The sequence below is a fragment of the Podarcis filfolensis genome (assembly GCF_964270895.1).
Source record: "Podarcis filfolensis genome assembly, chromosome: 1".
Lineage (NCBI taxonomy): Eukaryota > Metazoa > Chordata > Lepidosauria > Squamata > Lacertidae > Podarcis > Podarcis filfolensis.
The window spans coordinates 105,681,606-105,706,991 of record NC_139604.1 but is presented as its reverse complement, the minus strand read 5'-3'; the positions used below and the strand labels follow the sequence as shown (position 1 = coordinate 105,706,991).

Sequence of the window (25,386 nt, the reverse complement as noted above, 5' to 3'; positions counted from 1 at the left end):
GCCAAGCAACGTGTCTGGCAGCACAATCCCAGACATGTCCATTCCAAAGTAAATCCTACTGAGTTCAGTTGAGCTTATTCTCAGGCGTAAATCCCCACCCACCAGTTGAGGACCAGTCCTTTACATACCCCGTAGAAGTAATCTAGTTATAGGTTAATGCTAGAAAAAGTGAGCTTGGGATCTTTTGTGTTAAGATTCTGGAAACAGGCCTGAGGGAACAACAGACCTGTGTTTTGGAGTTGTTAAATTTTGGTGCTGCTTTTCTCTCAATCTGTAAATTTTCTATATAAAGGTTTTGAGAGGTTTTTGTGGCGTGTTTTTTGTTTTTGTTTTGTAATGAAGTCATAAATCACCTGTATTCTGATCCTTCCTTCTTAGGGAGGCAATTTTATTATTTCTTCTCAGTTCCTGAGAGTGAAATAATTTAGTCTCCCATATTGACTACTACTGCAACTAGCCTATCTAAACTGTGGTGTTCCTTTTCAGAAGCCTTGAATGAGGAGACTGACAGATGGGAGCATGATAGCTGGAACATGTTATCTCTCTTCATGTGCCGTATTAAGATTGTCCCAAGTCCTGGAAGCACAAATTATTATAAAAATGAAACCATGACCTTTGTTAGCTGAAGAGCAGCAAAAGCATGAATGACTACTTATTCAGTCATTTGTAGCATCTTCAGTGGAGACAGGCTGCAATATGTGTCATATGAAATCTAATCAGAAGAATTGTTCGATCCTCAGTTGTATTGAGTTCTACACTTCTCTTTTTGACCTAATATGTATCTTTCAGACCAGATTCTGCCATGTTCATTTCCCTATCAAAACCAATTTAACCTTGCACCAGGTGCAGGAAATGGAGTGATGGTAGTTTGCTTCAATACAGAAATTATTTTCATGTTTGCTTTTAGTTGATTTTGGCCAACATCCTACAAAGCCATGTGCATATGCAGCTGGTGGTGTCTTTGAAGTTAACACGGCTGAATAAGCAAGCTTATTTTAAGCTGAATAGCAACTTGCCAGTTTGGCCATGAACAGAAACTTCAAAGATGATTTCTGGCTGCACACATACATATCTCCTGTCATATGCACATACACTTTGTACGATTGGACAACTATGACTTTTTTAAAACTCCTTGTGCCAAGCCTAGAACAACAAATAAACTCACTAAGAGAGATATACAGTACATTAACTGAAAGCATGCTTCCGTACATGGACCTTTAAACCACTGCAAAGTGCATTTCACACGCAGTCCTGGTGTCTGGTTATACACATGGTGGGGCACATAAATTTGGGCTTGCACAATATTCATATACCATGACAAAGTGTGCCTGGGTTTTAGGAGCAGGGCCTGCACTTGTATTTAGGCACACAGATCCCAGTTCTCTGTTTACATTAAAGGTTCTATGCATGGTCAAAGGCCATGCACAAGCCTGAAATTGGTTCTTCTATTACATATATATAATCCGCACACTTAGGTTGTGCATTAATCGTCCCAGGGTCAATGCAGAATTTCACACTTTATTGATAAAAGCTATACAGAGACATACGTTTGCCAACACTAATTTAATAGTTTTCTTCTTCTGAACGTTGGCTTAACTTAGCTTTAAAAAAAGACATACGTGCAAGGAGTGGGTACTGCTTATGCAAAATCAGAGGCTACTAGATGCAAAAGAAGTATACTGATATGCTATGTCACATAAAAAACATAAGATGGGGATAAGAATCAGTAGTGTGTGGCACCGACTTTATGGAACAAGATCTTCACAGAAAGACTGCTAAGGAAGACGCTAATCAAGCATATTGACTTCAGTCTTGGTGTTATGGAGTCCTCTTCTCACATAGCCTTCTGCCTGCTATGGCAGGCAGGACTGCAGCTCCTCTTCAAAGCTAGGTTTGTGTATGTTAGTGGTCTGCAACACTAGGCAGGTGTTGTTAAACAGGGGCTGCTTTTTCTAGATCACAAACTGGCAATCCCTTGACTTCAACTGATGCCATTTCCTTTCCAATGGTGGCACAAACTATAGTGTGTGCCTATGCAGCTTCCAGGCTACTTAGTATTTTAGTTAATGTTCCATTTAACAGAAGTACTAAAAGACACTCGAACTCAGGACGCAAGGGAGAAACGTGCCAAGATGAAGGCATGCTTGGCAAATTCACACTGTGATCAACTCCCGCCTGGAAACCAATGTCCCCATTGTGGAAGGATGTGTGGATCCAGAATTGGCCTCTGTAATCACTTACGGACTCATTGTTAAAACCGTGTTTATGGAAGACAATCTTACTCGGCTACGAGTGATTGCCAAAGAAGAAGAAAGAAGAAGCAATAACAACACTGGGGCCACATTTGATTTGCCAGCAGCTGGTATGCAGAGACAAACTAGCCATGCTGATCCTAAACCCATCCAGTAAAAAGTAATCCTGTTGCTTTAAGTAAGACTTCATTTCAGGTGAGTAAGGAGCACCATCTTACAGCACCGACACAGGCAGGTTCGGCCACCCACCCACCTACCCGCTTTGATCTAGCTGCATATACTCCAAATACAGAGGCAACGTTCATAGATAGCATCATAGAGTTGGGAAGGGGTCCCGTGTGTCATCTTGTCCAACCCTGGAAGGAATCTCAGCTGAATCATCCATGGCAGATGGCCATCCAACCTCGGCTTAATCCTGTAGCAAGAAAAGGCCACATATAAGGTACACTTATATGCAGATGACACAACCTTGATGGCAGAAAGTGAGGAGGAATTAAAGAACCTTTTAATGAGGGTGAAAGAGGAGAGCGCAAAATACGGTCTGAAGCTCAACATAAAAAAAACGAAGATCATGGCCACTGGGAACATCACCTCCTGGCAAATAGAAGGGGAAGAAATGGAGGCAGTGAGAGATTTTACTTTCTTGGGTTCCATGATCACTGCAGAGGGTGACAGCAGTCACGAAATTAAAAGACGCCTGCTTCTTGGGAGAAAGGCGATGACAAACCTAGACAGCATCTTAAAAAGCAGAGACATCACCTTGCCAACAAAGGTCTGTATAGTTAACGCCATGGTTTTCCCAGAAGTGATGTATGGAAGTGAGAGCTGGACCATAAAGAAGGCTGACTGCTGAAGAATTGATGCTTTTGAATTATGGTGTTGGAGGAGACTCTTGAGAGTCCCATGGACTGCAAGAAGATCAAACCTATCCATTCTTAAGGAAATCAGCCCTGAGTGCTCACTGGAAGGACAGATCGTGAAGCTGAGGCTCCAGTACTTTGGCCACCTCATGAGAAGAGAAGACTCCCTGGAAAAGACCCTGATGTTGGGAAAGATTGAGGGCACAAGGAGAAGGGGACAACAGAGGACGAGATGGGCGGACAGTGTTCTCGAAGCTACAAACATGAGTCTGACCAAACTGCGGGAGGCAGAGGAAGACAGGAGTGCCTGGCGTGCTCTGGTCCATGGGGTCACGAAGAGTCGGACACGACTAAACAACAACAACAACAACAAGGTACACTGCGTATACTCAAAGGCAGCTCCCCTCCTCAGGGTGACTCTTCGCGCCCCAGCCCTGAAATGACGCTGAAAACGGTGCTCCTGGGGTTCAATTTAAGCCCCAGTATCTCGGAGCCAACAGCTCCCTCCTTCTCCAGGCCATGCCCGCTAAGGCTTCTCCCAGCTGCCTGGCTGGGCGCGCAGCGGCCTCCTCCGCCACTTCCCTCCCGTCACGTAAGCGGCAGCGGGTCACGTGCCTGGAGCCGGCAGCGGCGCGAGGGGGGGGGGCGGAGGCAGAAATCCCGGCCTTGTGTCGCTCGGACGTGCTCGCGCCATGCTGCTGCCGTTGCCGCTGCCGCTCCCCGGCGGCCGTTCGCCGCCGAGGCCGGCCTCGCTCCCGCCCCTCCTCGCCCTCCTCCTGCTCGTCCTGCTGCCGGGCCCCGCGCGGCCCATCTCCTTCCAGCTGCCGGGCAAGGCCCGCAAATGCCTGCGCGAGGAGATCCACCGAGACATGCTCGTCACCGGCGAGTACGAGGTCGTCGCCCCGCCGGGCTCGTCGAGCGGCCCGTCCGCCAACCTCAAGGTGCAGAGGGGAAGCGGGGGCTTCGCGCGGGGGGGGGACAGCGGGAGGCTGACCCAGAACAGGCGCAGGCAGGCAGCGCCCCCACCCCTCGCCCGTGCCCACCCCCCGCCCGTGTTATTCACAGCGCGCCGTGAGAGGGCGGGGAGCCGCGGGCGGAGGCGCTGCGTAGGCCTCGGGGCGCTACCGGCGGCTCTGCTGCCTTCCAGGCCCTTCCCTTGTAAGGACACGTCAGCTTTGCGCGGCTCTCCTGATAAGGCCGAAAGGCGGAAGGCGGAACTAGGCCTCAGCTCCGGGCCCTCCTCTGCTCTCTTGAGGAAACACTCTTCCGTGCCTCATACTCACGACAGCTCTTTTAACTTCCCATCTCTTCCCCACCCCCGCCCTGGCTGAGTTTTGCCCTCCTTAGTACAAGTTACAGGTAGGTAGCCGTGTTGGTCTGCCATAGTCGAAATAAAATAAAATTTAAAAAATCCTTCCAGTAGTCTCTAAGGTGCTACTGGAATGAATTTTTTATTTTATTTATTTTATTTTGTTCCTCCTTAGTACAGTTGTCCTTTGCTTTTGAGCATGCAGCCCATAGTCGGAGGGGGCTGTTGCATCCTCAGAATAAGAAGTGGACTGAAGAACTCCATCCCAAGTTTCAAGAGGAGGAAAGCATTCCCACCTCCACCCCCCACCATGAAACAGAAAACAAAGAGAGTGGTTGTTAGGCTGCCAGGTGATGGAAAGATGAATTCCAGTGATGAAATGGTGCAACGGTTTGTAGCTTTCACGACAGCAGTGATGCTACCAAGACAGGTGTATCCCCAAGCTGTGAAAAGTCAGGGCTCTGTGACACGGTGCTCAAAATTCCCCAGGCACCAGGTCCGTTTTGCTATTGGCGCGAGTTCAGTTGCAACAATATGGTGGAGATTTCTTCCCAGGTTGGCAACTGGCATCTCCATTGAGCCTGCTGATTCAGGCACAGCAAAATACATGTCTTGTGCTTCTGCACTGCTGTGTGAATCATGGACCCCTTGCTGGGCATCTTAGTCCTCCATTGTCACATCTAGGAAAGTAAGTGCAGGGCTGAGTACAGATATAGCTGACTGTCCCGCAGCTTTTCCACAGGCCACACAAATGGAACTCACCACAATTAAAAAAACCTCTGCCTTAATACATAGTTAATACCATTTCCACTGTGTATGTTTCTCCTCACATACTGTGAGTGGTAAGTAAAGTAAATTGTGGTAAGAGTAAGCTATAGTCAAGCAGTGTAATTGAGATCATAGAATTGTACCATTCAAAGGGACCTTGAGGGTTATCTAGTCCAACCTGCTGGCAAATAGACATTCTGTTGTGGTGGCCACAACTTAGGCTTAAGGTGCCATTTAGCGCCTAGCTTCTATATCTGAGTATCTAACACTGCTGTGACATTCTGATATTAGTTTTTGCAGCTGCTTTTAAATATAAGAGCAGAACAATTTGTTACAAAGCATATGGAGAAGCCCCATTTTGAGAGCAATCATCCTGGTACTAATTTAGTTAAACTTGGTCCATGTTAAATTATCGGTATGTTGTGTGTTCCCATAGGGTTAGATAGTAGCCAGTAATGTAGGGCCCTTGAAATATGGCTGTTGGTTTTCAGCAGCAACCCCAGGTTCTTTCTTGTGTTGATCTGTCCTCATTGACCAAGAAAAGGATTTTGCTTTGGTTTTGGATACCATGCAGTATGACCAGTCTGGGGAAGAATACTTGCAACTACTAGAGTGATGTGTCAGTTTTGGGATACACAGTCTGTTACATGCAGCAGAGACTGCATTCCTAACCACCCTTCCTCTGGAATAAATCACATTGAAGTTGTGGGACTTACTTATGTCTGAGTCAGCATGCATAAAACCAAGCAGAAAGGCCTGTGGCCCAGGTTTCTGTATATTAGTGGTGGGTAGATTTCATGCTGGCAGGATCTCCTTTGCTTTATTACTAGAATACTAACAGCCACCAACCAAAGCCAGGTGCAAAATAGTGGCTAAAGAGGCAATGTACTTTTGAAATAAATGAAGGGGATGTAACCCTGGAATTTGTTTTCGTTCCACAGCATTCCTGTCACACAAAGCACCATTATTGGTTTCTAATATTTCCTTCCTTCATCATAGTTGTCTAATTTAGAGGAAATTAGGCACAGGTTGGCGTAATGGTTAGACTATGACCAGGGAGACCGGGGTTTGAATCCCCATTCAGACATGAAGCTCAGTGGATAACCTTGAGCCAATCACCATCTCTTAGCCTAACCTACCTCACAGGGTTGTTGTGAGGATGAAATGGGGAGAACCATGTATACCACCTTGAGCTTGGAAGATAAAGGTGGTATATAAATGTAATAAATAAATACGTGTTGGAAGGCACCCTGAAGGTGATCTCACCCAGCCCGTGTTCAGTGCAGGTTCTGTTACATAAGGTGTAACTAGAGCATCCCTGACAGATAGCTCTCCACCCTCTGTTTAAATATCCCAGTGAAAGAGAGCCCCTATGAGGTAGTCTGTTCCCTTTTATAAATAACATAAGATGAGTCTGATGGGTCAGACCAGTGGCCCAGCTAGTCCAGCATCCTTATCTCACAGTGACTGACCAGATGCCTGTGAGAAACCTGCAAGCTGGACACAAACAGCACTCTACTCACCCATGATTCCCAGCAACTGATATTCAGAGGCATAATGCCTCTGACAGTAGAGGTAAAACATGGCCAATCATGGCTTGTAGTTGTTGTTAGCTTTGTTTTCCATGAATTTGTCTAATACAGTACTCTTTTAAAGCTCTTAGTGTGTGGAAGTTAGCTGAAATTTGCTTCCATGGAATTTTCACCTATTCCTTTTAATCCTGCCCTGTGAAGCAACAGAGAAGAAAAGTATTCTTCATCTTTTCATGACAGCCCTTCAATATATTTGAAGACCATCATCACATTCCTCCTCCCTCCCCTTCCATCTTCTCTAGGCTAAACACCCCCTAGTTTTTCAACCGTTCATCATAAGACTTGCTTTCCAGGTTCCTCACCATCCTTTTTTGGACAAATGCTTCCTGCTGTGGAAGTTCTTAAGCTGTCAGAAAGATTCTGGGAATTAAAATGTATTTTTAAAAATAGTTGAATCTCTTGTAAAAAGGCAATTGCTTCATATGTGGGTGGATTCTGCCCCCCTTCCCCAGTTCTGATGTTAGTTTGATACAAGTACTTTTTACACCATGTTGTCTGATGTCCATTTGCCCCCGTTCCTCTCTCTGTGTGTATGCTTTCCTTCGCGAGACTTGGAAACAAAAAATTGTAAACATATAAAAATTAAACAGCCTGCTTATGAAAGTCCATTTTTCAGAAATGCAGCACTACACATGTACTTGTGGGTTGGGTGGGTGGGAGTTGGATGCTACTACACAATGGCTGCTTTCACCCATAAATGCTACAAAGCATGAATTGTCCTGTAAATTAGCAAATCAGCCATGACTTGTTTCTCCAAAGCTTGGTTTGTTTTCCAACTATTCTTGCCTTGTGGCTCTGTAGCTTGGGGTGGGGTTGGCAAACAATTAATGGTTAAGCAAAGCTGCTGGGTTTAGACATAATATAGACCAAAATATAGTTAGAATCATAGAATTGTAGAGTTGGAAAGGACCCCAAGGGCCATCAACGCCGTGCCCACATTCTGCCCTGGGTAGGCTCGAACCACAATCCTTCTGGTTAACAGCCAGATACACACCCCCATTGTGCCAAAGGAGTTGAAACACGCCATGTTTCATAAGCCAGCGACAAACCATGGCTTCACATAGTTTATGGCTAGCAAACAAACCACCATTAATACATTGGACTGGGTTCAGACATCAAAACAAACCACAATTTGACTAAACAAACCATCTCTTAGCATTAATTACCTAAAACTGCTGTTAATGATGCCTGTGTTTCACCCCCACCCAAATACTCATTATCCAGGAGTGGTCTAGCATGCTGGTCAATGAAGTCTTAACTTAGTTTGAGATTGTACATTAAGCATTCCTTCCCCCAGAAGGCCACACTGATGTAATAGGGTGTTATATGCCAGCAGCCTTTGTTGGGTCCTGACTTTGGCAATTGATGAAATTACAGAGCAAATATCCTCTGCTCCAGGCATGTAAAGATCTTCTCTGATGCCTGGGGTGGGAGTCTTGTTAGAATAAAGTTATAAATTCAAGCAAAAAAGCAGTTGGTCTCTGGTGGGGACCCCCAGCTTGCTTACCTCTCCAAGGCCTGGGGCAAGTGTACCTGGCTGCCCCCACGTCTGCATGGGCCTGCTCTGCTCATCCAGAATAAAAAGTTTTAAAGTCTGGGGGTGTTTTTGACCAGCTGCTCACATTAGCACCTTAACTTGTCAGGGTAGACAAGTTATTAATGATCACACATTAGTTTATTTTCCAGAGACAAAATTCTGCCTGAAGACCTTAGTCTCAGATCAGCTGTTGACTGGGATTTATCATTTGCAGTTAACAGTGATTCTTTGTCATGCCATTTTCACGTGTTTTAATGGCTCATCACTGTGGTGCTTGCTCTCTGATCATGACATCTCATAATTAACAGTTAGGCTTTCCGTTCTGGAAGAATGTACCCAATGTGCTAGTTGGTTACGTAGTGGAGGTTCTTTAATGGCTCTCATCCTACTTGAACTCAGTCTCGTGTGGGTGCTTATTGTTCAGGCTGGCAGTATGGGGAGAAAAGCTGTGTTTGTGAAGGATGATGATGTTACTGTGCATAATGCCAGAGTATTGTGGTGGAACATTCCCCCCTCCCTGAATGGTTGCTCCCCCACAATTGTGTAGGCTGACTTTTAAGCAGTTTGCCCATACTAGGTATACTTAGGGCAACGTGCCTGGCAGTATGTAGGCAACTATCTTGTTGTGCCAGATGAAGAGAAAAGTAGAGCTGGCATAATATATTTTTGGACGTGGCCCATCTAATGGTGGAAAGGAACTAGTTTGTGTGTGCATGCATCAGTCACTTCTTTATGGAAGAACCATGTTTAAGGAGAAGCTATTACTGCAGTAAACAAGGCCTCACATGGCTTTTAACATGCTCTCATGGGACCTTTAAAGCTTGCTTTATTTTATGTTTGCTCCTTTGGCAGTGGGGGAGCATACAAATGTGCTGTCTCCCAGAGCTATTAGTTATGCAATTATAAATTATGCAATTATTGTCTGGTCACTGTAAACCCAAAACTTGTCTTACTCAGAGCTGCTGATAATGTATGTTTTGTAAAGTGAATGAGTTCACCCCCCCCATTCCCACATCACCTTCTGACTTTTGTTTTTAGTGGATGCTTTTATGGGAATGTCTTCAGCTTAACATGCCAGAGGCCAATAATGGAGGCAGTATAAATGAATTTGAAATTAAAATTTTAGCAAAAATCTCTTCACCTATGGTGGGGACAAGGAAAGCACAGAAGTCAGTTGCCCAAGTGTTCTAGGAAGATCTTTGTCTTCTCTTCCTCCCCCTCCCATAAAATTTAACATAGAATTTGAATGTTAACTACTTTGCCTCTCTTATTTTTCATATTTCCTACAGATTACTGACTCAGCTGGGCATATTCTCTATGTCAAGGAGGATGCAACTAAGGGCAAATTTGCTTTCACCACGGAGGATTATGACATGTTTGAAGCCTGCTTTGAGAGCAAGCTCCCTGTGGGTAAGTGTGATAGTCCCTGTTTGGTGCTCCTGGTATGCCTCTTCTCTACTTTCTCATCCATCTCTTGTACGATCCATTTAAAAGGGTAATGTTGAGCAAGGGCCAGGGGTATCTGCTCTGCCAAGTGTTTTGAGGTCTTCTGGACTGAGAGAGAACATTTAATCCCAAGGGAGTCAGTTCCTAAAATTACTAATGAATGCCAGTTGTTGCATTCCTTCCCAGAAGTGTTTGCATTTGAGCAGTGCTGAAATCACAATTGCCCACCCAAAGGAAATTTTATAATCCAGAATGAGACACAAGAAAAACAGGGCCATAGAAGAGGACTGGTTGGCTATGACAGAAGTCTTATGAGTCTCTTCATGAAAGAAGTGCTTTGCTGTCTTCCACAGCAGATAGAGATGTGTAGTTACTGGAATTTTATTTAGGAGAGGGCCCAAATTCTCCACACTGTAGCCTATACACACCTGCCATTGAGAGGGCACAGGCACAACCAACTGTCCCCAGCCAGTAAACGGAGAGGGGAAAGGAAGAAACACAGACACTGCAGTTGATTCTCCTTTTTGCTTCATTAACACCATTGTTCCCTATTCATATGAGACATCCAAGAGGGATTCCACCATCAGTACACTGAATTTTCTGTACAAGAGGCAAGGGAATACTAAATTTGGTCTTTATCATTCCCTCACTTAGCTAATACTCTTTCTGTGCTGTGTGGTTCCTCAAAGCCAGTGTTAAGTCTTATTGTCCCCTGCTCTATTGGTCCATGCACCCCTGCTTGTTCACTTTCCACTTCTTGGAGATGGAACTCAGTCTCTTCATTAATCAGTTGCTAGCATCTCTAAACCAGCCAGAAACCCTTTTCTTGTAGATACGTGGCACTTAGTTATAATGACCGAGGGCCCGTTGCATTGGTATATTCTATCACGAGAGGAAGAAGGGGAAGTGTGCAGGACGTTGATTATGTACCCAGATCTTGAGGGCAATTGCTTAACAAGTCTTAGAGCTGACATTTCCTTTGGGAGTGACGCATTTGCCCCTCTTCCTCATGAAGATTTGGCTTGAAGTTTAGGGCAAATAGTCCACAACACCTCCAGGCATATTTAATGCTGCTTCTCAACACAAATGGACAGTGGTCATCTTGTTGAGGTTCAAGGGAGCTTCTTGCTTTCACTGTCACTGTTGGAACTTCTAGGTCATGTATATGTCTTCTGTTCTATGAGCCCATGATGTACTTAGGTGGGACAGTCTCAATGTTCTGAATCTCAGAGATTTATTTATTTGTTAATTTTATGCCCTTCCTTTTCACAAGTTAACAGTAATACAAGTGCAACAAAATATTAAAAATACAACCAAACAGCAATAAAAGTTTTTAAAAAACACATAAAAACAAACAGGTGAATCAAAAGACTTGTTAAAACCAGCTAACAACATACTTACCAGTGAGCCTATGTGTTATGGCCTTTCTAAATGTAAAAATACCTCTAGTTTACCAAAAGAGGTCTATACTAGAAAAACTATGTTGGAGTGAAATTCACTACTGTTTTTAGGGGAAGAGTATATTCCTTGGCTAAAGTTGTATGCTTTCTGAGAACAGAACAATATAGGTGTGGGATTTTATTAGAATACATTTTAAATACGTTAATCTGATTATATGGGTGACGTAAATGTAACAGCATCATAAATGGGAGATAGACCTAAGTAGGCATCAGTAGCATCAGCAGAATAGTGTGTAAAGCTCCTAAAGTGGAGCCTCATGACTAAACTCTAGGTTTTAAATTTAATATATTTATTAAATGATTCAGAAGATGGTAGGTTGCATTAAAAATAAAAGATTAGCAAAATACCCTGTATTGACAAGGCAGGATCCCAGGACACTATTCTGAGCAGTGTCCATCAAAGGCAGATGGGGACAAAGCAGCTATGAGTTCTGTTGAGGGGCCCCGAGAATACAAAAATTTAGTCAGGTTTGTCAGATTCTCCCTGTATGCATGAATGGTGTTGTTTAGCCTACTAAGGAAGGTTTTAAGAGGTGTAAATTTGAGGAGATAATTCTTTTCCCTCCCTCCCAGACACACTGTGTGGAAACATGCAAAACTTTAGTTATGTGATTGCTAACTTTGGGGGTTATGCCTTAATAGTTTATTGTGCAAAAAAAGGGGAAGAGGTTGTTACAGACTGTTTTTGCCTTTTGAAGGATGTTGAATTGTCTGTGTCCCAAGATAACTAACGGCAGCATCCTGTTCATCTCAAACCTTGGTAGTTGTAGTAGAGTGCCCCTAAACAAATAATCTCTACAGTTCTTTGTATTATTAGATTAGTGGCATTAAGTTTAGACATGTTTTCTGCAGAGTAGCTGAGGACCCTGTGGTGGTCAATGGCTGTAGGGTTTTAGCTGCCTTGAGAAGGCAGAGCTGCAACATTTGGGCGGTTGGGCCAGGTGAGGCCTGAGCAACTGTGATTTCTCAAGCACTTGGCCACAAAAATGAGGAAGAGGAAGCGAAAGGCACAGCTTTTTGCGCAGGGACCCCGGTAGAGGGAAGAGCTGCCTTGCAAGACTTAGGGAGATCCCCATTGTGAGCGCTAAATTGTTATCCCAGAGCTCTTCCCTTGCGTCAAACATTCTGCTTTGGGGGCAGCACAGTTGTGCTTGTGTAATTCTATGCTTGTAATAATAAAATAATAATAAAATTATTATTTATATGCCACATATCTGACTGGGTTGCCCCAGCCCCTCTGCTTCTTGTATTGTATGTGGAAGCTTGGAATATATTGCATGTGTTACTCACTTGCCTTATTGCTGTTTTGTATCCTCCTCAGCAGAATGACTTTTAATGATCTACTATGTAAAAATTAATTCTCCATAAGTATTACTATTGTTTTTTTACAACAAGCACATGTTGAAAGCCTAACCTGGAACATTCCTTTCATTCTCTTGTTCACCCTTTATTTATCTATTTATTTTGCTGTTAAAAGTGGAAGACTTTGTTAAAAAGTTCCTTCCCACAGGACCCATAACCAGAAATTGTTTTCTAACCATCAAAGCTTAAGTGACTTTTTTGAATGAGTGTCAGACATACTTCATAACATTGTGTAACCAAAACAGTCTTAATTTTATTATGAGCTTGGATTTAGTCCAATTCTCTAAGCAGATACTGTACTGAGACTAGATGTTGCTGGATTCTTGTTTCTGATCTGAGGAACAACTTTGCAACTACAAGTGCATGATTTGTAGGTTGCCTTGTTGCAGTGTAAATAGTTATCCCATATTGATTTTTATATGGTTCATCAATTCCAGACTGTTACGGCAGCGTTTGGCTAGAATGTTGTACAAACTATTTTTCATATAAAACCTGCATTAGCAGTGATTCCTGCATTTCAGGAGATTGGACTAGATTATTCTTGGGGGGTCCCTTCCAACTCTACAGTTGTGTGATTCTGTGGTTCTAAGGGAGATTGTAGAATCTACAGTTGTGTGGTTTTATGTTTTTAAGGGAGATTGTTTTAAGTTTTAAGGGAGACTAGAATGTGTAATAGTGGCATGGAAGACACTTTATCTTCTAAAGTGGAAGTGACCATTTGGTTTTTTATTACACGTTCTAGCCTGTCAAGTATATTTTACTTGCTCATTCTCACTTTTATCATGAACATTTCCCCCCTAAGCAAAGTATATATATATCATCACTTGGATTTTTTAAGTCAGTGTGGTATTGATTTCTGTATTTTCTCTACCTTTGAAGTCATTTGGGGTGCTTTGTCATTTCTCTTATTTAAAACATTTGTATGGTGCATATCCAACATGAGTTCTAAGCACTTTTAATTTATTATCCTAACAATTCTTACTTTTATGTTACGAGTTAGGCATATAGTCCATATGCGGTTCTTCCTATCTTCCTGTCATCTCAGTCTAAGGACCCAAAGCTTTACCAGGGTTTCTGCAAATTATGGATGTTCCTCATAATCCTGTGCATTTTTATTCACAAGTCCCTGCTGAGTTCACTTATGTCACTGAAATTAGTATTTTTCAAATTCACTGTGTAAACTAGTTTCCATGGCTATAGCAGAAATTCAAAGCTTGCATAAAAACTGAAAACAATGATTCTTGTGGCATGTGTAGCAGGGGACTGCCTTGCTCATTTACCATTATGAAAACTACATATATTTATGGCATCTTGGAAGCTGTCAGGAGCAGCACCATGGAAAGTACTCCTGTTTCTATCCAGTGAAGAAGAGCAGTTCTCTTCCCTACCCCCACATTGCGTTTCATATACTGTGCTGTGCTGCCACCTACCTGTGAATTGGGACACTGAAATAAGTCTACCTTCATTGGCAGAATCATAGAAGAAGGGTGGGTATATAAGAATATAAGAAATGCCTGCTGGATGAGGCCAGTAGTCCATCTAGCCCAGCCTCCTGCTCTGACTCTGGCCAACCAGGTGCCTGTGGCAAACCTGCAAGCAGGATTTAAGCCCCAAAGTACTCTCTCCTCCTGTGGGAACCAGCAGTTGCCCACTGGCTGCATGAAGTTGGCAGATAGGATCCAGAAACTGCTGGTGGCCATTCCTTAAAGGTACTGCAACAGTGCCAATGCCTGGTGCCTTCCCTGTTTCATGGAGGAGGTGAGACCACAGCCTAATGTATCTGATCCCAGTAGTAGAACAGTGTTAGAAACTCAGGTGTATAAGCTATCTCCAAATGGCAGCTTAAACCTAGGTTACAGCTGCCACAGCAGAATGTCTAGGCACCATTTCCCCCCAGTGGGATTTTGTCTTATTCTTATTATTTCATTTCTATACCACTTCATATTTTAAAGGGGGGGGAATCTCAAAGCAAAGCGGTTTACAACACATCAAAACATCAAATAAAACAATCCTGAATAAAACAAATTCAAGCTTCAAGGAAAATATTTCAGATCCTTCTCTAAGTGACATTTTGCTTTCCCCATATTTATTTACCTGCTTAGTTTATATAGTTGTCCCATAGCAGAAGTTAGGGTTGCCATATTTCTGAAAGTGAAGATCCGGACTGAAAAGTTGTTGAGCAAAATTGCAAAGAAATTGGATGTTTTTGAGCTATTTCTGAGGGAAATCTGCAAAAAGGATCCTGCCGATTTCCCTAGACATTTCGCCATTTTCTGCCCAGACACTGATCTCAGCTGCAGTGTTCCGAATATATCCGGGAAATTCAAGACATATGGCAAACCATACAGAAGTACTCTAGGAGGCCAGTGTGGTGTAGTGGTTAGAGTGTTGGACTAGGACCTGGGAGATCAGGGTTCAAATCCCCACCCAACCATGAAGCTCCCCAGGTGACCTTGAGCCAGTTACAGCCTCTTAACCCACCTCACAGGGTTGTTGTAGGGATTAACTGAGGAGAGAGATGAACCATGAACTCCTTGGAGAAAGTGGTTGGGATATAAATGCAATAAATAAGCTTTTCTGCTTACCTGCTTAAGAAAGCTGGAAGGGAAAGCCAGATGGAGATGTCAGTTGCCAACCTGGCATCCAGAGATCTCCACGTGGTCACAATTGGACCTGCACCCGTCGCAAAATGGGCCTGGTGTCTGGCTAATTTCTAACATGGTAGTAGAGGTGCATGTACTAGCTAGGGGCTCTTTGGTGGATAGGGAGTTTGGTTAGCTAGCTTTTTCTTTTTTTTTTAAGTCTGGGGAAGGCAGGCTATTTGCATATGTTGCAAAACAGGGGATAGTTCCTTAATTTTTTTAAAAGGGGGGAGGAGGAGAACAGCCTCATACTATTTTCTCCACAGTGTTTTCGTTGCCTGTCATGCTTAATGCAAACACCAGAATGACAAACTGATTGGCTAGATCATGGGCTCTTTATTATGTCCTGAGCTTGTTTTAAGATATCTGTTACCTTAAGTAATGCTGTGTCTGACATAACATGACCCAATTGATACTGTGCCATACTTCTTCCATTTGGCATAACTACAGTTTCGTAACCCCACTTAAAATCCTTTAATCCCATGCCCTTAAAAGTAATGGGTCAAAAAACAGCTGATCTGGGATTGGCAGATTAACAAAGAAAGAGAATTACTTCAAAGTAGAAATAGTAAGAAGCAATCATCCCCTTCGTCCAAAATAGCCAGATTAAAAAAGTGTATTCAAAACATTTCTCTTTTCTGACCAAGCTGACAAATGCAGCTTTCTTATGCATGCATATTCAGGAAGCAAGTCCCAATATTATTAGTGGGTCTTACTCCCAGGTAAGTGTTTATAGGAATGTGAGTAAGCCCCATAAACTGGGGTGACTTATTTTGAAGTAAACATGCAAAGGGGTTGTTCACAGCATAGCTCTGAGCTTAAGGTAGATGGTCATATTCTTGCTTCCCTCCTTCAATCTGGTCCACCTTGCTAGGTCCAGAACCTATTATCAGTGCTGAGAACATAATTATCTAGGAACCGAGAGCCTGAGGGGAAAAATGCATGCAGTTCTACCTCCCTTTTTTTCTTAAGAGATAAATAGTTGTAGTTTGGGTCACTGCAGTTTAAGAAGGATATCAGCAAACTGGAATGTATCCAGAGGAGGATGGCAAAGATGAAGAGGGGCCTGGAGATAAAGTCCTCTGTGGGAAGGTTGAAGGACTAGGGTATGTTTAGCCTTGAGAAGAGATAATTAAGAAGGATTGTGCCATTCAGATACTTGAGGATGGGTGTCACATTGTTCAGTGTTTCTCAAACTTTCTTCTCTGGGCCACACTTTCTGAATATAAATTTGCTCACACCACACTGATTTTTTTTATTGATCAGAAATACATCGGAAAACAAAAAGAAACAACAACTAGCAGTTCTTGATTTATAACACAGGACACAACTATTTTGTAATCGCCATCCTCTCCTGCCACACCAGTGTAGCGCACTACGCCCTGTGAGAACCACTGACATAGATGATGGAGCAAATCTATTTGGTGTTGTCCTAGAAATCAGACTCCAAAGCAGGTAGCTAAAATATAAAGTATTCTGTCTAAACATTAGGAAGAACTTCTAAACAGTATAAACTGCTATCATTACCATCGTAATATAGTAGACTTGTAAGTTGCTTAATACACAGAGGTTTCCAAACAAATTGAAACATACTTAAAAACAAAAACATAAATACATTGTAATGTTAACACATTCAGAAAGAAACATGCATTTCATGAAAAATATACACAACACCACACCCACCCACCCAATAACAGCTGCCAGAAGTTTTGGCAGCACACAAACAACAGACACAGCATCATCTTCATAATCTATCAAATGTCTGAGGAAAAAATGTATTTTATTACCTGGTACCAAAACTATGTCGGTAGAGGCACCAAGTGGACCTCACTGGGGAGAGCTTTCAGCAGTGGAACAAACTGCTTGAGAGGAAGGTGGGCTTTCCTTAGTAAGAAACTGTTGAGGTTATAGTAGTAGTGGATTTCCTGCATTGGCAGGGGTTGAACTGGATTATCAAGGGGTAAATTGCAGAGGGAAGACCCTCTAGACCAGACCTGGTTGCTTGGGAACTATTTATACTCACTAGATAACCAGGTTTGTGGCAGTTTTAAAGTTTGGGGTTGGGGAGGAATAATTTGAATAAGGAGAAGGGAGGTAAGAAGGAGGGCAGGAGTCAATCAGGTATTATAGCAGTGCCACAAGGGTTGTTTCTGCTTTTCCATTCCACAGTGGTTTTATATTTGGCTAGGTGATCTTTAACTTTGGAAAAATCTGTTCATTGTGTTATTATTTTTCATCTGTTCAGTCTAACACACCACTTCAGGTTTATTCTCGCTTTTCTATTTGACTAGAATTAGCACTTAGTTCTTACCAGCTTGTCTCGCTCTAAACTGATCCCATGTTTCCTTATTGCTAAAGAGTGGAACGAAGACCAGGAAATCGGAGTGCCTGGTGTTTTGCACGCTCCACATGCTTCATTGCAGCTTGTTCTCATTACTTCTCAGAGTTCCTACCTTAGCCAATGCTATCTGTAGATTTTTCTGTGATTTTGGGCATAGTTGGGCTGCCTCTTTAGCTGTTCCGAGGCTTGTACAGGAGGAGAGCCGCAAATCCCTCCCTGCTGTGTATTGGGGGGCGGGTGGCTGGGAATTTCCTGGCAGCCTGAGCGCTTCATACAATGAATCCTTTCATTGCAGTTCCAGGAACAGGGCGGATGCCAGACCAGTTCGTGACCTTGAACATGAAGCATGGAGTAGAAGCAAAGAACTACGAGGAGGTACATCTCTGCTTTTGCTGCCTGTGCCTCTTGATTCTCTTCCTGACACTCACGTGACAACTGTATGTGGCCTTGAGGCTCACAGTTCAATGCTGTTTTCCCAGTCTCCCTGATTCCTAGGGCTTCCCTGAGTGAAGCGCTTATCTAGAACAGTTGCTTTGAAGTTGCTAAACACAGTTAGGAATCTGCTGCTTGGCAAGGAATTTATCAACTATGAAGCTGAATTTATTCAGTAGCATTTTTTCACTCAGAGTGGCCAGCCAGATGTCTACAGCAGGCCTGTAAGCAGGACCCAAGTTGAACAGAACTCCCTCAGCTTGCAGTTTCAAACAACTAGCATTCAGAAAAATACTGCCCCTAACACTGCTGACATACCAGTGAAGCTACCTTGTACTTTGTTGGACTACGGGTCCATCTAGCCAAGTATTTATGGCTCTCTTAAAAGCTCAGAAAAGGTCTTTCTAGGGATGCTAGGGATTGAAACTTCAATCTTGTGCATGCAAAGGGTAATTCATAATTCAGTAGTAGTGCATTTTCTTTGCACGCAGAGGGTCTTGAATTGGTATCTCCAGTTAAAAGGATCTCTGGCAGGAAGTACTAGCAAAGACTCCTGCCTGAGATCTTGGAGACGTGATACAGGACTATATGGATCAGTACTATCTGACTGGATAAGATAGTTTCATTTGATGCAATCCAGACGAAAGTAACTCTCATATGTTCAGAGTACTAAGGTATGACCTTTCCCTTTTTATACTGCTTTTTGATGGCCATGAACCCTTTGCTTACATTTCAGTTCCTTTCCTGCACAGACTGGGATAGGAGCATGATACCAGTCTAAAATAAACATTTCATGGTTGCTTTATTCACAATTTTCCCCAATGTAGAAAGAGATTATCTCATTGCAGGGAGAAATTTATTGTTTCATATATAGTTTTACAGCTGATTGGGTGCATTCATGGATAGGTCTATCAATGGCTAATAACATATGGTCACTAAATAAAGTTTCCCATCTTCAGAGGCAGTATACTAGGATACACAGTGGCAGGGAAGGGCCATTGCTCTCATGCCTTGTTGGCATGCTTTGTTAAGAGTCAAAACAGAAACCTATTTCGTTTTTTGTTGTTGGAGACTAAAGGTGCTTCTGAATGCTGTTTTCCCTTGTATCGGTATACTTAAATGGGAATCAGGGCACTTAATAAAATAAATTGTGAGTGCAGAGGTCTGGTACTGTGCTGATTTGGGGGTCTATTTGGACTAGCAGAAAACAGCAGGAGAATCGGTGCAATCCTTATGCATGGATTGCATATGTCAGGAGTGCAGATTCTTTTCACAGCCATGTAATCCTAAAAACATATCCTTAATGAGAGAAGATGTTGGTTTAACAGACGATTGGAGTCCAGTAGGCACCTGCGACAAGGTATATGGGCGAGAGGGCAGAGGCTAGTAGCTGATAGCTGACCTCATGAATTGAGGTATTTTTCAGGATATTGAGATTTGTGCAAAAACTGTTCCCAGCATTTCAGTATTTTTCTCTTGCTAAACAGAGCATTGGTCCCCCCCCTTTCTGCATCCTTGCTTATGAAAAACCAAACGCAAACAAAAAATTGACAGAACTTGTAAGGTTCTCCTGAAACTTTCAGATTCTGCTTGGTAGAGCTATGGCCATGTAGCTTTCTAAGCCTTGATTTTATCATTCAGAATTAAAACATAAGTGAGACGATTACTTAATCCAGTTATTTAGTTAAATTATGAAAAGCTGCTGTTTGCTGTCTCTCAAGGTTTGATTGCCCCCTTGTGGCCTTGCAATGAACAGCCACCATTGTAGTAAATCTGCTGTCCTATTGTTTGTTCTGTTACAGGGGTCAGTGACCTCGATGTCATTTCTCTACCTGGCCCACTGCCCTCTCTGGCTCTGCCCCTCTCCTCACCTCCGCCCACTCCTTCTGTGCCCTGCTGCTGTGATGAACTGTCACTGCCCAGCTCCACTGCAGCTACATTAAACCCCTTGCAGTTTGAACTTGCGGAAATGTTAAACCTATTACTGTATTTGGATATAGCTCCTCCAACTATGCTGCTCTTCCCAAATAGCTTTTCTGGCTGCATGAGACTTGTTTTCTGTGCTGCAGACGAATATGCTTATTAATTAAATTTTTTAAAAGATTATTTAAATGTTAATTTAAAAGTGCCTAGAGGCCGCCAAGCTGAACTAGGAAAAAGGATACAGTGCACCCGCTGCTATTGTTCACAAGTCAGAAAAATCAGGACAACGTAGAACAAATTATTTTTTAAATAATTGACAAAGAAGGGAAGTACGGATACATTGCCCTTCTCCATAAATGGTTATTATAGGCAATGGAGGGAAATGAAACAGGAAATCACTGCTTCCCTTGCTTGTGAATCATCCTAGTGCCTTTACTCTCATTGGCCAGACATCAGAGGGTGGGATCGGGTTTACTAAATCTTTGGAAGCCTATTTCCTGAACAGGGATGTATGGTGCAACTTGGAGAAATATGTAAGCCAAAAAGTTAAAAGAGATGTCCTTCCCATGCTTATTCAAAAGTAAGTCCAACTGTGTGCAGTGGAGGTTACTTGGGCAAATGTGTTTAAGGTAAGCCTCAGAGACTTACTTTGCTCCATTTTGAAAAACAATAACATAAAATAAAAAATACAGAACAGTGGCCTTCAACATTCTCAAAGCCAGGCACCATCTTTAATCCACATCTGTAACACAGAATGCTCTCTATTTTTTTTTACCATGTATGTCCATTTTTCTTCTTTCACAGTGTTGTAGTGGCAAAGGAGGCTAGGTCAATGTGTTTCCTACTTCTGTTGTAGCAACAAAAATGTGGATTTTTAATTTGGGGTTATACCCAGGCCTATGTGGGAGGCACAGGGGCAGCCAGGTACACTTGCCCTGGGGGAGGCCTAAGAGGGCCAGGGGGCCCTGGCGGGCTGCTGTCATGCCAAGACCAACCCGGGCCTAAGACAAGCTCTGCATGGGCCTGGTGATACCAGATTACTCTTAGGCTGCAGTCCTGTACCCATTTAGCTGGGAGTAAAGCACGGCAGTGGCTCCCTATATGTGCCTGGGCTCAATTCAAGGTGCTGGTGCTGGTTTACAAAGCTTGGGGCCCAGATACCTGCAGGAGCTCCTCATTCAATGCAAACCAATTCAGTCCTTAAGATTGGTAGAGTAGGGCTTGTTCACTGCCCCCCACCAGGGTTTAGAGTAAAAGGATGTATAGATGGGCCTTCTCTGTAGTAGGTCCCCTACTCTGGAATAATGGCCCTTAGCGATGCAACTGTCCCACATTGTGAGGTTTCAAATGCGGATTGAAAACATCTTTATTTGCCCAGGCTTTTGTAGTTTGATAAGTAAGAGGTGTACTCCTCATCAGCAATGCATGCATATCTGTTCTTAATTAATCTACAAAATTTATTAAATGTTTCTTGCGCTGTCCATGTGGAGCAGCAAAATGAGAATCCTCTCACCAAACATTTTGTGCTCCTCTGAAATACCTTGAAATTTGTCCAGAAGTGTAGTGTAAAATGAAAACCAATTTGACACTTGCACCATAGAGAATGCAAATGAAAAAACTGAAAACACTTGGTTAGACATCCATATTTGCTATATGGAGAGGCTACCATCTTGTTAAAAGGTTGCCTTTGCACAGCTTTGGGCATGTATCTCCCCTCCTGGAAAATGCAAATATGGGTGTTTAATTATAGATTTGGTGTGAATGTTCAATATTTATTTATTTATTTACTGCTTGATTGTTTTAAAACAAGAAACTATGAAAGTGGCTTTGTCACTGGTTTAGGCACTGGAAAATTTCCTAACATCTCTAAGAAATTAAGGATATTGGAGATTCTGTTGGCTGAAAAATTATGGCTTTGTTGACCTCAAAAATCTGCTGTGAAGGCTTCCAGATTACTATTTTAGGTTACCCAGGTGGGGAGATGCATGCCAAGGCACTGAAAAGGAGGCAATTGAACAAGAAGACATCCTCCCTGGTTACGAACAGCAGATGAGGATGTCTATTCAAGCCTCTCCTTCCGCCCTCCCCATTCTTTCATTTGCATTCTCTGTGGTGCAAGTGGTTAGTTAGTTTGGTTTTGATTTTGTCGCTAGAGACTATGCCACAGACAGGACTGTTTGCATCAGGACCCTCTTTTCAAGTGATGGGAACACAATCTTATTCTGGCTGTGATTTTCAGTCTCTGTCTCTCTTTTTTGCAGATTGCTAAAGTAGAGAAGCTGAAGCCACTGGAGCTGGAGCTGCGACGCCTGGAGGATCTTTCAGAGTCTATTGTCAATGACTTTGCCTACATGAAGAAGAGGGAAGAGGAGATGCGGGACACCAATGGTACGTACTCCAACTCAGGGAGTAATATTGTTGTTATGTTGCTCTCACTAATGCATATGGTTGGGGATAATGTTGCCATGATGCTTACTTGATACCTGCTTTATAGTGTAGACAAGGCTGTCTGATGCATCATCTATCAACTTATAAACATACTGTTAGGATCACTGGAATGTTTCACCACCATAACTGTTATGCTGCTATGCCCATAAGCCCCCTTTCCACCAAATCTACTGGAGTCATGGCACTCCCTTCTCTTTACACTCACTTGGGATTCTGTTACTTTCTTGTTATCATATGCAGCCAGGACTCTTCTTATTTGGCCCCAAGAAAATTCAATTTCTGTGTGTAGAATGTAATGGGCAAAATTTTATTTTGTACTTATTTGTATAAGCAACTTCAGTGTGTATTTTACTCTTATTAGCTTTTGTAGAATTTTGACTTTCCCTTCTTCCAGTGAAAGAAATAGAGGTATAGGCAAGAGGCTGGCAGCAGACGTATAAAAATTCTATGGTGAAGGAACCAATATTCTTGTGTGGCAGACAGGCTCCATCTGTGAACACCAAAGCCTTTTGCAAGAACCCCTGTATAATAATAGTAATAGAAATGGTAATAATTTCCGCTTGCACAATTTTCAAATTTAAGAGAGAGGATCTTGAGTTGCCCTTTTTTTTAACAGAATGAAAGCTGAGCCTTTTTTGGATCCACTTGGCCCACAGTTCAAAGAGCTTATCTTTCTGGTACTTAGTTTTATATGAATGCTTCAGATGAAAAATACTAGGTGGTTTGTGGGGTTGAAGGCATTGGAGGGCTGGCTTAGGGATTCTTGCCATTTGTTCTGAGTAACAAGCTTTTTGCTTTTTGTTTTTCCCGTTTCAGAATCTACCAACATTCGGGTACTATACTTCAGCATTTTTTCGATGTTCTGCCTCATTGGACTGGCTACCTGGCAGGTCTTCTATTTGCGTCGTTTCTTCAAGGCCAAGAAGCTGATTGAATAGGGGCAGTTGCCCCTCTTTTAAACCCCAGCAGAACAACAGAGACCCAACTATGGCTGTTTAGAGCCACCTCAGGGTTGACCTGCCAAACAGAGCTTTTTCTGCAATGGCTCCCCAGGGGGAGGGAGGGAAATGCTGGTATAGAACGCGGTCAGGATGCTTCTGAACTATTATTGGATAGACATGGAAGACGGTGGGAGTTGTGATTTTGGGGACTCTTGGACAGGGATGAAATAAAACTGTCATGACAGCTGTGGTTGGCTCTTACGCTGTCTTTTTCTCTCCCTTACAAATGAGGTCAGGTGACCTCTTCCTGTATGTCACCAGATTGATCCTGTAAGCCACTTGAATACATGCAATTTGTTAAACTTTCAGCATTCTATCTCTTACCACAGAGTTTTGAGAGGGAGCCACTCGGAGTCAACCATCCCAGAAGAGATCTTGTTGCAAATTGATCAGTAGCTACACTTTTGGAGTGGAGAAGGAACTGTCAGTGGCATTTGTCTGTCAGAATATTTGATATTTTTATGTATAGAAGCAGGAAGGACAGTTGGAAAATAACAGAGCTGTGTTGTTTAAATTACAGAAGAAAGGCTTTATCTACAAATGCTCTTGTTTTCATCCTATCCCATTCTCTGAAGTCATTGCTTCCCTTGTTCTAAAATGAAGCAGTTCTTGAAAGCACATTGGATACTGTGAAAAGCCATTTTTAATGGTAAGAGGCACCAGCTTGATGCATACTTGAATACACAGTTGGGTTAATCCTTAGGGGAGGGGGATAGGTCTCTTCTCCCTCACCCCCATGGGCGATATAAAACCCTGTCTTCTACCAAAGATAGAAGTTGGGGCAATCTTAGACCTGCATTTTAATGAACTTGTAAGTTATATCCAGATGCTTATAACCCACCATATAACCCTGGGGAGTCTGCCAGGGTTAATTACCCCCATATCAACCCTGAATTACTGGCACGGCTGGGGGCTGTTCGTGTGGGAGGCAGCCATTTCCCACAGCAAGAAACCGGAAGTTATTTGGATGCAAAATGGCAGGCAGGTGAGTCAGTGGGAGCAACTGTAGATGAGCTGTAGTGTCATTTCAATTTTTAAGACATTTGTGCCTTTTCTGGGCTCTACAAGTTTCAGGGCTTATAGCAGCAACAAATACATCATCCCTGACTCAAAACATATCAAGTTTCAGAGCAGTGTATCACAAAAAAAGTCTTGGGTCCCAACTTAAATTCTCAAATAAATCTTAATGTCCCTCCTTTCCCTTGCAGGCACTTATGTCCCCTAAAAAGCCCCTTGGCAGGGTTGGGGCCCCCTCTTGGACAACACAGGATGATACACAAGGGGAAGTGGGGAAATCACCCCAAATCCATTTTGAATCCTAAGGATGTTTGTGAAGGGGAAGTTTCCTATCCTTGTCTCCCCTCCCTCAGCCACCCTCTCACTCCCCATCCCACACTGAAAAACCAGGGGATACTGATAGTGGCAAATGGAGAAGGCGGAGGGAAAATGTCCTTCTGCAAATTTCCTTAAGCCTAAATGTTGACAGCTAACTACACTGATCAGAAACGCTGGAACTTGTAAAATGTCTCTTCTCCCACTGCCCAAAATTATTGTTGTGACTTTTGCCTTCATGTGTCTAGTGCTGCTTTTAAATTCAGAGCTTAAGACCTTTCCTGCTTATCTTTTTTTACTTTGGAAACAGTTAATAAATAGAAACTGTGCTGGAAGATTGTGCTACAGATGTAGTGAGTACTTTTGGGCTCCTCTTTTTAGACTCCCATAGCAAATTTTCTACAGTTCAAAGCAAAAGCATCTTTTTGGTACCCTGTTGGCCTTTCATTTTAATTTACCACTACTTTGCCAATGAGAAATGACCTTTTTTGATGGGTTATGTGACGTCTTGAGAACCATTAAACTTTAGCTTTAGTGGTGTAGCTTGACATGGCTTCACTTCTAACTCGTGGTGTAACTGAAGCTGAGTAGAACGGGCAGTGAAAACCTGTACAGACTTACCTGTAACAAGTGGGTTGGGGATTTGTCAATTTTTCTCAATAAAGGTTTTTGCAGGGGGGA

General features: G+C 42.9%; 1 protein-coding gene across 1 annotated transcript; it reads left to right on the top strand.

Moving 5' to 3' along the window:
* The first annotated feature begins 321 nt into the window (after positions 1-321).
* Positions 322-25,386, top strand: TMED10 (transmembrane p24 trafficking protein 10). The gene is made up of 5 exons (XM_083620548.1): positions 322-4,053; positions 9,608-9,728; positions 17,865-17,944; positions 22,186-22,312; positions 23,189-25,386. Exons 1-5 carry the CDS (start codon positions 3,805-3,807, stop codon positions 23,308-23,310), a joined length of 699 nt encoding a protein of 232 aa, XP_083476674.1. The 5' UTR covers positions 322-3,804; the 3' UTR covers positions 23,311-25,386.

Excerpts from the sequence above, each read along its gene's own strand:
- TMED10 (XM_083620548.1), top strand. The coding sequence starts at position 3,805 with ATGCTGCTGCCGTTGCCGCTGCCGCTCCCCGGCGGCCGTTCGCCGCCG. Across the intron at positions 17,945-22,185 it reads AAGCAAAGAACTACGAGGAG|ATTGCTAAAGTAGAGAAGCT; the intron begins GTACATCTCTGC and ends TCTTTTTTGCAG. Across the intron at positions 22,313-23,188 it reads GGAGATGCGGGACACCAATG|AATCTACCAACATTCGGGTA; the intron begins GTACGTACTCCA and ends TTCCCGTTTCAG.